The sequence below is a fragment of the Coenobita brevimanus genome, chromosome 60 (genome assembly GCF_032717465.1).
Source record: "Coenobita brevimanus isolate Jiangsu-jjx chromosome 60, ASM3271746v2, whole genome shotgun sequence".
Classification (NCBI taxonomy): Eukaryota; Metazoa; Arthropoda; class Malacostraca; order Decapoda; family Coenobitidae; genus Coenobita; species Coenobita brevimanus.
In genome coordinates, this window is record NC_137013.1 from 3,205,922 (window position 1) to 3,218,460 (window position 12,539).

Here is a 12,539-nt window from a genome sequence, read left to right on the forward strand (position 1 = left end):
GCTAAATGATTTATAACCCGCTACTGAGCGAGATTGTACTGACTCGAAAACTGTAAAAATAAAAAAAAAGTGATGCTACTCAGTTAAGTAATGCAATACTGAAGTATTCACAAAAAGATACAGAAACATACTGTTACACATATTCGGGTACTTTTTATGAACATATTAGTACTGCTAATATATTCCCGGTTCAGAATTCGTTGTTAATTCAGTCTGTCAAACCAGCCTTTTTAGTACCTATCGTCATGAGCTAATCGTGCCAGTCATGTATTTGTAAACCAATAAATTTTCCCTGTGTAACATTTAGAGTACCTATCAGTGAACTTAGATTACCATAAACCCTATTCTGGTTCTGTATTAAACTTCGCTATGTAATGAATTTTAACTTTTTTTCCAAATGACTTGTTCTCTGTATGGCTGTAGTAGAAATATTAATGCTGGGATATCATTAGCTGTATTTTTTGTATGTGTATATCAACAAAATTCATTTCTTTTGTTAAATCTAGGAACTCCATATTCCAAATACCAAGGTTTGTAAACACCAAGGGTTGTTGCTACTCAAGTCACACGAGACATCTGCAGTTGTTTTCCCTTCCAACATCCTTTAGTCATATTCTCTCTCTCTCTCTCTCTCTCTGCATTCTCAAGAGTTTTAATCTTACAAAGTTCTTAAATATCCTTGCATCCTCTCACTAACTTTATATCGGTAGTGAAAAACCTGTTGACGATCCTCTTTTAATATTGCTTACAAAATAGAAAAATTGAGGTCAGTGGACGTAAACAGCTAGAGAGAAAAACCGATGGGTGAAGAAATAGGGTAGAGGTGAGGGCGGGTGAGGCTATATATTAGATCCCGAGTGACCGCAGAGGCAGTTAAGTCCTGACACAGCTACACCTCACAATGAACACTAAGGTACAACTGGGGTTTTGTACTTCTAGGAGGAACAATGCTGTGTAGGGTTTATGATCTAGCAGTTGCAATAGGGCATACTGATTAATAATTAGACAATACTTCCCTCCCCCCTAAAAAAAATAAGAAAAAAAAAACAGAATGATTCATTAAATGAAAAAGTCTAATTCCGTACTGAGGGAACTCAAATATATCCATACACAGAAAATCTTGAAACGTTATATACAAAGTCCCTTTCATGTCTTCCTTATCGTTGCATGACAGTTTTTTTTCTTAATTTTCAGATCCTCATCCTGCTGGGCCTGGCTGCCCTGGTTGCCGCCGACAGTGACGAATTCCGTGGCTACGGTGACTCCGGGGTGAGTCACAATGACAGTTACATAGGCCGAAGTTGATAATTTTCCGTGTGTTAAAAAAAGGGGAATTAATTCCATTTTGTTTGCCATCGTGCACGATGATGATCCCATTACTGAACTTAGCCAGTATCTCCTCTCTTTTCGCTACTTCTATTACACACATGAAGTGTTATGACTATATGTCTGCCTTATCTTAAGAGAGTTAAGAGTGTGTTAGATGAAGCGATCAGTGTTTAAGAAGCATAGAGCATGTCAGCTGTAAGACATTCATGACTTCTTGTATGCTTGGTACGAAAATGGTCAAACTTTTCATTGTTTATCCTGCAACAGTCTTTCGAGTCCGGCGAGGCCAAATACAACTTCCAGTGGGCCGTGGATGACGACTCTTCCGAGAACCACTACGGCCACCAGGAGGCCCGCGACGGTGACAACACCCAGGGGTCGTACTCCGTGCTGCTTCCCGACGGTCGCCGCCAGACGGTGACCTACTACGTGGACGGTGACGATGGTTACATTGCTGACGTCAAGTACTCGGGTGAGGCCTCCTTCGAGTCCGGATCCTTCGAGTCCCGTGAGGCTCCCCGCCGATATTATGACTCCAATGAGTCCAAGTAAATACAGAGATTGTCTTGCTTCTTTTCAGTTGAAATTCTAATTATTTATGGTCCGATTGTTTGCCAGTATTTATTAAATGTTATGAGCAAAGTATGTGGTTGTATTATTGTAGCCTTTGACACAGCTTCTTCTTGTATCTCTTATTTCTGCCCTTATATCTATTTTTTTTTTTTACGTGTTATGAATTACCATAAATTTTGTACTTAAGAAAATGGTGAAGTGCTCCCATAACCACAAAGTGGTGACTAAAATCTACATCTATAGCACGCCTCTGTGGTCATCAGTATCGTCAAAAATACTCATGATCCTAAGACAGCCAACTGCAGGACAAAGGTTTCTAATGCATTTTTACGTTTCTCCTCATTCGAATGCTTCCATGTTCGATTCAGTTTTGCACTGTTTTTTTTTTTATTTTCATGAGATCTCTCTCTATATTATTTTAAAGTGTCTTATTCTTTCATTTAAATTTTAAGCTTCCATTTCGATACCATGACTGTTTCTGGTCAGATGACGCGCAATTACTACGAACATATATGGTGTACCAGTGAACTTTGTAGTCACGTCGTTGAAGAATAAGGGAAAACGCTAGTAACCCCTGAAGCGCCGATTCTTTGTGAGGCAATTGTTTTTATAACCAGTGTAAAATGTACGTCACATGGGGCTAGAAACATGGCCCGTGCACACCCTCATTGTGTCTCACGTGGGGTCTGTAGCTTGACAAGGTGTAATAAATGGAAACAGTAGCCTGGTTTGATAATAAATATATTCCACACAATTTTAGAATATCATGTGACATCTCCATCACGCAGGAGTAACAATGGCTCTCCTTCCCGCCACATTTATTGTCTCATTTACACTACACAAAGAGACACACGATCTCGCCAGCGCCATACTATGTTCATTAATTTAACTAATTGCTAAATACGTGATACTAACATCCTTTTTTTGAGTTCTTGTTCTAGCTTATTATCCGTCCACTTCCCCTTTGTAACCCCTGGGTAGGAAGCAGAAAAATATTTTTGTTTCTTGTTGTCCGATATTCATTAAAACCTGTTGTTGTACCCAGCCCATTAACTCAACCTTCGTTAAGTTCTTCAACACTCCGAAACACTTCCCATATATCATATCGATGCTGTTTGTCTTCACAGACTATAAAAGCAATGTATTGCTATAAAACAAGAAAAATGAAAACTGACAGGATTCCTTTCTCTGTACTGTCTTTATTCTCCACAGTAAGTACAAACAAGTCTATATCCACCCCGAATGTGCTTGAGCAATTCAACCTTACCTGCAATAGATTTCCTTCTTGAAGTTAGACCCAATCGTGTTGAATAATGTATAAGCAATAACACATTTACACAGTGAAAATGCCTCCTTTCTGATCACAAGCAAATGAATGACGTTATGAAGGAAATTATTCACAAGACTTCGGTCGAACTGCTCGTAAATGGTTAACTTATATCATTGTGTGCTCCATATGCTATAAATTCCCTTATTGTGACAAAATATTTATAGTTCATTTCTCTACTGCAAAATGAATATGCGAAACTTAGGAAAGACTTTAAAGAGTGCGTGGATTAGACACATTTTGTATTATTCACTTCAGATGATGCCACTTTAATTCGGGCATCCCCTAAGAGAGACACCTTGTAGTGTAAAGGGTAATATTCAGCCTAAAAGAGACATCCTTTTGTGTAAACGGTAATACCTGGACAACAACACAACATCCATTCTCACTTTGCCCCATATAAACAAGACTTAGGGGCACGGGGCTAGGATACTCTGTTCCGACATTTACGATTGATGATGAAAGAGTATGATAATGTGATGATCAAAAGAAAAGGCGGGCCAAGAAGTAATTTTAGGAATGTTGTGTCTTGGGCCACACCCCAGCTGGAAAATATTTGACAGCCCTCGCCATTCAGTTAAGCTCTGCGTCCAACAATTTGAATTCTATAGCAATGATCGGAGATACGCAGTATATACAAAAATGGGAGGCTGGTGAGTCTTGTAGTCAAATATGTCTGGACTGAGATATTTAGCTTCGGGCCTCTACACCACAAAGGAGGTTAAATTGACTTTGTTGTTACTATCTTTAAAAGTCTCTTGCATTCGAAGAGTATAAGCTTGCAAAAAAATCTGAAATAAAATCTGTATTGTATGTATGCAAGACGTTTATCAAAATATAATTACGAATAAAGAAACATTAATTGGTTCCAACATTTTAACTGCCTTCATTAACTTAGTACTGGCCATATCAAAAATTCTTAAGTAAGAATTATCAATGAAATTTCGTTTCAAAGCTGTGCAATTGATTGGTTGATTGTACCAAATGGATTTTTCTTGACTTCATGTTCATAGCAGCAGAATGTTACTGAATACAGCCAAAGGGAATTCCTGAAAAAAGCAGTAATCCTTCAGTAATAAATGAGATAAATGACATGGACGTATGTATCTGGTGGTAAGGGGGATGTATCCGCCCTGCAACTGATTGAGTGGGAGGGGATATTCCTTTATAAATCCGCGGTATAGTTATATAAGTAATCCTCAATAAATGCAAGGTTAGGCTTATCTTAACCCACAGAATAAGTCACTTGCAGTTTTTGCAATGAAAAATGCAATTAAAAAGAGAGGAAAACTGTACTTGCAGAAAATTTTATAACAGAAAAATATGACGATTTTTATATTAGATTTAGTATATCGACCTTTAAAAAGTTAATATACAAGCAGGTGTATCAGCTCGCTTTTTCGCCAGTGGATCTCTCTTCTCTCTGTACTTTAGTACCCTTTATTTTCAGAAATCATCCATTCCCGTTCTCGAAATCAAAATAAATCAACTCCAGTGAATAGGGACATACGCCAGCAGTTTAGTTTCTCCATTACCGAAGGGCTGAGACATAAACAATATTTTTCAGACGTTTTGACGTTAAAATGTCATCATCAGAGATCTAAAAGGAATAAGAAATAATAGTAAGACGAAGCACTAAAACATACTGCACAAAAAATTCTTAAAGAGTATGCTGAACTATGTTTCAAGAAAGGGGACTTTTCTGGTAATGACCTCTAGCCCGAAGGACCAGATCATTTAGCAATTATTTTTTTAATTTTAATATTTATTGCATTTCAGTATATATATACAGTATATATATATATATATATATATATATATATATATATATATATATATATATATATATATATATATATATATATATATACACGTGTGTGCGTGTATTTATATATATTTATGCAATGTGATTGTCTTATTAATTAATGTGTACATAAATAACTCCTAACCAAAAATCCTAACACCAACAAACCTACCAAACCAATCGCTACCCAGCACCAACGCCTAAATACACAAATAGCTGAAAGTAACTAAATTGCCATTGTACTTACACTAATGAGTAAAATACATCGACCAACAGAACAGCAATGACTGCAAATGCATGATGCCTTTTTATACTTCACACCTGCACCTAAATAACTCATCGAGTTACGTTACACACAGGGGTATTGCAAACGTAGCGTTTTTTTTAGAGATGGGCTACGGGTCTTGATATACAATGATTCAAGCAATTTTTAATTACTACTCGCTTAAAGGCCACCTTCGGCGGCCTCCGCTCGATGTCGTCGATTTCTTGGCAGAAATTTGAATTACTCATGCCGTGAGCGAGACGGAGTGAGGAATTTTCCTACATTTTTATCCCGCTGAGACACCCGTTGAAAAGAGATAGATAGATAGATGGAGAGGGAGAGAGAGAGAGAGAGAGAGAGAGAGAGAGAGAGAGAGAGGATAGCAGTGTTTGCTATAATACTAAATTATACTATAGCATTATAGTATACAATTTTAGGAGTATAAGGAAAGAGAAAGGAGACGCGAGAGAGAGTGGTTGTATGACAAACTCGTCACTCTTTTCCCTTCTTTTAAACTGATAATTTCAATGCCAGACTAAGGACGAATCTATCCCCTCCACTAAAAGCAAATATTAAATTTAAAACAAAAGGCCAGAAATTAGTCATAACTCGGGAACCGGTGGCCTGACTGGACTGGAAATCGTTTTTTTCTTCAAGATAGAGCATTTTAACCGTACGATGCTCTAACCAAAATTGCTCTACGTTGCGCCGTTTTTGCTGTGTTACGATAACAAATAAACACACAAAAATCAGATCATTACAATACAGATTTAATGTACAAGATAATATTCTAAAGTATTGTTTCTTGCGTACGATACTGCAAGATACGCCATGATCTTTCTTACTGCTGAATGATGAGGTGACGATGAAATTTATCCCCAAATTGACTTTAAGATTATATTAAGTAAGGAACTAAAAATTGGCTCTTTCTGTTCGTAATTAAGACCCTGTTCCGACCCTCCTACGTTCGTCTGTCGTCTACTGTTTCATTTGCCCAGATTGCCAGGCCAGGTATCTTAGTGGCACAACCCTTACTTTCAGGGTCAGGACAGACGAGTATATGGGTCAGTCAAGTACGACAGGCCGAAGACTCAGATGGCCTCCGCACTCATCAATATATGACCATTGCGTATCCTGTGATTTCATACTTAAGATTACTTTAAAATATTATCGTGTACTTGAAATAGTAACTTAAGATTGCTTTAATCATTACCCATCTCTAAATAACGCTGTGTCTTCAGAAACACTTTATGTAACGTAATTCCCTTATCAATTATGGGTAAATCTTACACAACTAGTACATCTTTCACCGGGCTAACACTAGGTCCGGTCCTCTCTTTTTGGGGCAATTATTTTTGTACAATTTGTCTAAGAGAATTACCTTGTTATTTGATTTCAGCATGTTCCTGTTAGACCACTGATGATGGCATTTTATTGTCGACACGTCTGCAATAGAGACGTTTGTATTTGCGCTCGTTATCTTCTTCCTGCTTAAACTGAGGTTCCCTGCTAACACACCACCACCGGATATAATAATTTTCTTTCTAAATCTTCCATATTTGAACTGTAACTTTAATGTAGCTCCTGATTCTTTGTCATTCGTGGCTTATATACTCAGCTTAAGAATGATCATAGAGAATGGTTGTTAGAAATGCATTCTATTAATTCCTTCAGTATGATGATGATGCCGTGTTTATTTTGTTCTTGCTATCACTAAATGATTACGTGCATATTTAGCTTAAGAAAGGCTTCTTGTAGTGAGAGGGTCAGGTAAGAAGACGACTTGTTCAAGGTCATTTAATATTATATACAGAATAGCCTACACTCGTATAACGCTCCATTTCCACTTTGCCAGCAATTTGTTGTGTGTTTCCGAGATCGCTTAGTCAACCAGTCAGTGTCTATCATGTTATCATTTATTCATCCCCTATTCATATTGCCACACCGACTCCCACGCCAGCAGACTGAGTCGTCCTTGCAAAAAACAAGATCATGCCAGGTTAGTTTCTAGTGTAGCGCTATATCTGGACCGCCCTGTATGCAAGTGTGTTCGTCAGGTCGTTAACAGTAGAGACAGGGTTGCCTTTCAACCTATTTTTAAGAAGGAAATTACTCTTATATGAAGAAGGATAGTGTTCAGTTAATAAGATAAGGGAAGGGAGCTCCATACTGTTAAAAATATTGGCTGAGGTGGAGTTACGGAAGGGGGTGAAACAGAAATAGGATAGAAACAAGCGTGCTTTCAGTTTCTTTTGGGATTCTAAGATAAAATGGGATGATACCGTGCTGGGCATCAAAACCAGAAAAGCAAGATAACTTCCCCCCCCTCCCCCTCTTTTTAACTTTAGGCATAAAATTGACACTCCTTTTCCTGAGGCCCAACATTCTTCCTACGTGCTACACACTTTCAGTTGTTACTATTCCGGGGCTAATGACCTCTTCCCATATTAAATTCTTAACGCCAGGATATATTTTGTATTTTATTCTTGCTTCCTTCAGATGAAATTGAAGCCTTTTCGAACTGAGCGGTTCGGATACAACCTTCATTTACATCATACCTACGAAGGGGTCTCCCAAGCCGAAAAATACAATAGTTTCACATAAGATACAAAATCAATAAAAAAAATGCAGTGAATGGTTTAATTACATGATTGATCTGTCTAATTCTGGACTGGTGTGGAGGTCTCAATAATATTTTTATTGATATATCTGTGGGGGTTGTAGATAATCGGTGAAGTCTGTCTGAACATAATTTAAGTAAACAAACTTTCCCTGGCCAAACCTGGAAGGGAACCCCCGTCTTTCGAAGATCGGATAACAAACACTGAATGGTGCTGGCGAAATCAGGTGGACCTCTTTGGCGTAGTGCAAGTGCCGCATGATTGAGAACGGCAAGGAGGACAGTCTTAATTACAGCGTGTGGTGAAGATGTGACACGGTGACTCGATGTAATAGATTCTGCTTTTCGTTTAACTTTCTCACTACTTTCCCCAACTCTTTCTAGGCGCTGACGAGAAGCCTACATGTGCACCCTGGGTAAAGCTAAACAGCTGGTGCGTTCATTCGGGAGCCATACCTCCTCATATTTCCCTGCACCTCGCCGTGGAGAAGAGCGATGGTCAAACAACAACGAGGTGCTGTCGACCACAAAGAGGCGTCGGTTTCCTAAACGATGTATGTACTGTACAGCTCCTGTAGGACGGCCCTACAGAAGCTATTCCTTACCTGTGACTGACTGGTCTGCTCAGCCAGAGACCCCGGAGCTGGGCGACAGTAACAACTACTCTCTTCAGCTATTACTTGTAATATCTCTCATGCCTGGGCAGGATGACGGTACAGTGCATTGTACTGACTTCTGTCTATCTACTTACCTACCTATCAATCAGTCAGTCTATCTATCTTTGTACTATTATATATATATATATATATATATATATATATATATATATATATATATATATCATCAACCGTTTGAGTATCCACTGCAGGACCGGCCTATCCCGACCGAAGTGGGGACGATACAGCCAATGTATCTCTACCAAGTGGCTTAGGCTGTCTGGTAGAGATTGTATGTGGGGTGAGAAGTGCTTGTAAGTGTAACTGTAGTGTTGGAGTGGCTTTGGATGTGTGTGTAGTCTGTGAACCAAGTGTAATCGGCACGTGGAAGCCGACTGGGTGCAAGCATACTTTATAGTAAGCGACACTGGTTCAGCCACAGCACCCATTGTTTCCGCCAGTGCAGTATGTGGCCGGGTGAACACTCCCAAAGTTTATTACCCTGGCGGGGCGCGAACCGTGGTTCACCCGTGTAGGAAACGCACACTCTACCACTGTACTACAGAGGCTCCATATATATATATATATATATATATATATATATATATATATATATATATATATATATATATATATATATATATATACTACAGAGGCTCCATATATATATACACGGGTGAACCACGGTTCGCGCCCCGCCAGGGTAATAAACTTTGGGAGTGTTCACCCGGCCACATACTGCACTGGCGGAAACAATGGGTGCTGTGGCTGAACCAGTGTCGCTTACTATAAAGTATGCTTGCACCCAGTCGGCTTCCACGTGCCGATTACACTTGGTTCACAGACTACACACACATCCAAAGCCACTCCAACACTACAATTACACTTACAATATATATATATATATATATATATATATATATATATATATATATATATATATATATATATATATATATATTGCCACGTTGAATACACCGCTTCCCGTCCGATCAGCAAAAGTTAAGCAACGTTGGGTCTGGTTAGTACTTGGATGGGTGACCGCCTGGGAACACCAGATGCTGTTGGCATCCCTACGTGTCAAGTGGGGTTGGTGGAGGATTAGTGCCCCTCCCTGTAAAACAATTAACTCTAAGCCCATGTCTACCCCGTTTGGGATACATGGCGTCTGGCAATGAATGAATGGAAAATATATATATATAGGTTTGTGGTAGGTGGGGGCGCTCACCATCCACTCACTCGATGTAGTGCTGCTCTCTAGTGTCTGCCCTTTCCTCTCCTCCATTCTTCTTTCCTTCCATTATCTTCTGTCTTTTCTTCATTCTTTCCTCGTCCTTCTTCCTACGGGTGACTTTACACTCTCTCTTTTGTCTTTCTTTCCTTCATTCTTTCCTCTTCCTTCTGCTGGTGGGTGATTCTACACTGAGTGACAAGCCAAATGGTTTCCTGTACACCAGGAAACCATTTACTACGTTGGGTGGTAACCATATAACCAAATTTTGGCGCCTGGTGGTTTAGTGAGTAATTACGGCGATCCAGTCGGACTGAGCCTGTGAAGGTTTATATCCAAGGGGTGGTTGGGGTTTGTTGCTCACGTGGTGCCACCAACCATCCCTCCGAGGAAAACTCCTACCGCTCAGATCCATTTGGACTACCTTTACCTAGGTCATCGGGCATCCAGTTGGAGACTAAGAGAAGGGAAAAAATAAATAGATTATGAGCTTTACTGGGACTGGACTGAGAGTGTTGCGGAAAATGATAGGAGAGATCTGCTTCCTGCAGGAGATTTTTTTTAGGCTGATGATGGTGATGATGCTGAAGCGATGCTGACGATCGCAGTGTGTTTACAGTACTTTCAATTGCTGGAGTCGTTTCTCTCATACACTTATATGCTTGCCTTCTATGGCAATCCATCTTTGTATCATTCATTTACATATTTTGAAGACTTTTGTCTTAGTACTTCTGTGTTTTCTCATGCATTTATCAGATAACTGCAAGCAGCTTAACAAATAAATATGAAGATAAAACCTATCAGCATGAGACAAAAGTGCCTGAAATGCTACAAAAATACACCCATGTACTTTGCATATATTATTTAATAAATACTGGCACACAATCAGCCAATAAATTATTACACTTTGAACTGAAAAGAAGCAGGACGAGCTCTGCCTGTGTGGAAAGGTCGGTACCCGTTTGTCCTTCTGAAGAAAATATTAAGTCCGTTTACTTGGACTCGTTGGAGTCATAGTAGCGGCGGCGCTGGGGAGGGGCGTAGCGGGGAGCCTCACGGGACTCGAAGGATGCGGACTCGAAGGAGGCCTCACCCGAGTACTTGACGTCAGCAATGTAGCCATCGTCACCGTCCACGTAGTAGGTCACCGTCTGTCGGCGACCGTCGGGAAGCAGCACGGAGTACGACCCCTGGGTGTTGTCACCGTCGCGGGCCTCCTGGTGGCCGTAGTGGTTCTCGGAAGAGTCGTCATCCACAGCCCACTGGAAGTTGTACTGGGCCTCGCTGGACTCGAAGGACTGTTGGAAGATTCATGATAAATGGAATAAAAATGTTCGTAGTCAGTACATATCATGAGAGTCGAACAGCTGATATGCTCTATACTTCAAAATTATTAAATGATCGCTTTCTAGAACACCTTCTAAACAGACTCTTCCATAACACTTTACGGTTGTTTTAAAAAGAAGTGAAAAGACAGGAGACACTAGGTAAGGTCATTAAAAAGACCATCATAGTGCACGAAAGCATACACAATAGGATTACTTCCTCGTTATAACATACAGAAAACTGATAACTTCAACACAGGTAAACTGTCACTCTTAACTCACCCCGGAGTCCCCGTAGCCACGAAATTCGCCACTGTCGGCAGCAGCCAGGGCAGCCAGGCCCAGCAGGATGAGGATCTAAGGATGGAGAAAGAATGTCTTTTATTAATTTAAATTGGACATGTGAGGATTAATGAAAGCAGTTTCTTTTCTTGTGTATTATCTCATATTCTAGTAGTCTTAAGAGTGAAAGAGCATTAATTTTTTTTTTTTTTTTTTTTTTGTAAAAGTAAAAATTAGTATGCTCTACAGGTACTGGTACTAATTGGTGGTAGTGATATCCTTTGTTACCTCCCCCTATGAAAGTTAAAGGATTTTATGTATTTACCTCTGTTTGTCTGTCTGTCTGTTTGTCCAGAATATATCTCAAAAAGTTATCAATAGATTTCAATTAAGTTTTGTGGATATGTGGGTCATGGGCCAAGGAAGAGTTGATTAAATTTGGTTGGTGATTTGAGGTGACTGGTGTAAGTGTTGGCGGAGGTATGCGCCCTGTGAGTGCTCTCTAAGTTCTTCCTGTATTCACAACATTCCAGCTGTACCTTAGTGTTCATTGTTGACTGTGGCTCTGTAAGGTCTTCACTGCCCAGGCCGCCGCTCGCCGTCTAATATATAGTCTCCCCCGCCCTCGCCTCCACCCTATTTCCTCACCTCATTTTTTTCCTCCATAACTGTTGGAGCACATTGACCCAGATTTTTTTTGTTTTTTTTCCACGTAAACATCAATAACAGATAATAGAAAACCTACTACAGGTTATATATTGTAACTGTTATGAAAGTAAATGAAACTAGGGAAGGAAATCTAAAAACGGACTATGTGATCATAACTTGGATGTACAGAAGAAACGTCTCAAGGCTGTTGAACAGAAGGGCAACTACGGTACGGATGTCTCATTACCTTAGCAGCAACTGTTTATGAAGCAAAATAAATAAATAAATAAATAAAAGCTTGAACTCTGGAATACATATAACTTGGTAGAAAATGCAAATGAACCGATCAGCAGATGGAACCTTATATTTCATGCATGATATAATATTTCCTATAGCATCATACTTAGAAGATGGCGTCAGGAAGCAACGTTAAATTTAATAAGTGAATATAATTTACCGGTGCACAGTACTTGACAATA

At 39.5% G+C, this 12,539-nt stretch overlaps 2 protein-coding genes and 1 pseudogene across 2 annotated transcripts; 2 read left to right on the top strand and 1 right to left on the bottom strand.

Annotated features, from left to right (window-relative positions):
* Positions 1-1,167: 1,167 nt before the first annotated feature.
* On the top strand, positions 1,168-1,881 carry LOC145403114 (pro-resilin-like). The gene is made up of 2 exons (XM_080274942.1): positions 1,168-1,269; positions 1,597-1,881. The coding sequence occupies exons 1-2, from the start codon at positions 1,168-1,170 to the stop codon at positions 1,879-1,881; spliced, it is 387 nt and encodes a 128-aa protein (XP_080131068.1).
* A 7,654-nt stretch (positions 1,882-9,535) lies between these two features.
* LOC145403460 (5S ribosomal RNA) lies at positions 9,536-9,634 on the top strand (annotated as a pseudogene).
* Positions 9,635-10,797: 1,163 nt separating this feature from the next.
* LOC145403159 (uncharacterized) lies at positions 10,798-11,963 on the bottom strand. Its single transcript, XM_080274979.1, has 4 exons — positions 11,952-11,963; positions 11,413-11,487; positions 11,189-11,209; positions 10,798-11,103 (listed from the first exon to the last, which is right to left on the bottom strand). Exons 1-4 carry the CDS (start codon positions 11,961-11,963, stop codon positions 10,798-10,800), a joined length of 414 nt encoding a protein of 137 aa, XP_080131105.1.
* Positions 11,964-12,539: the final 576 nt, after the last annotated feature.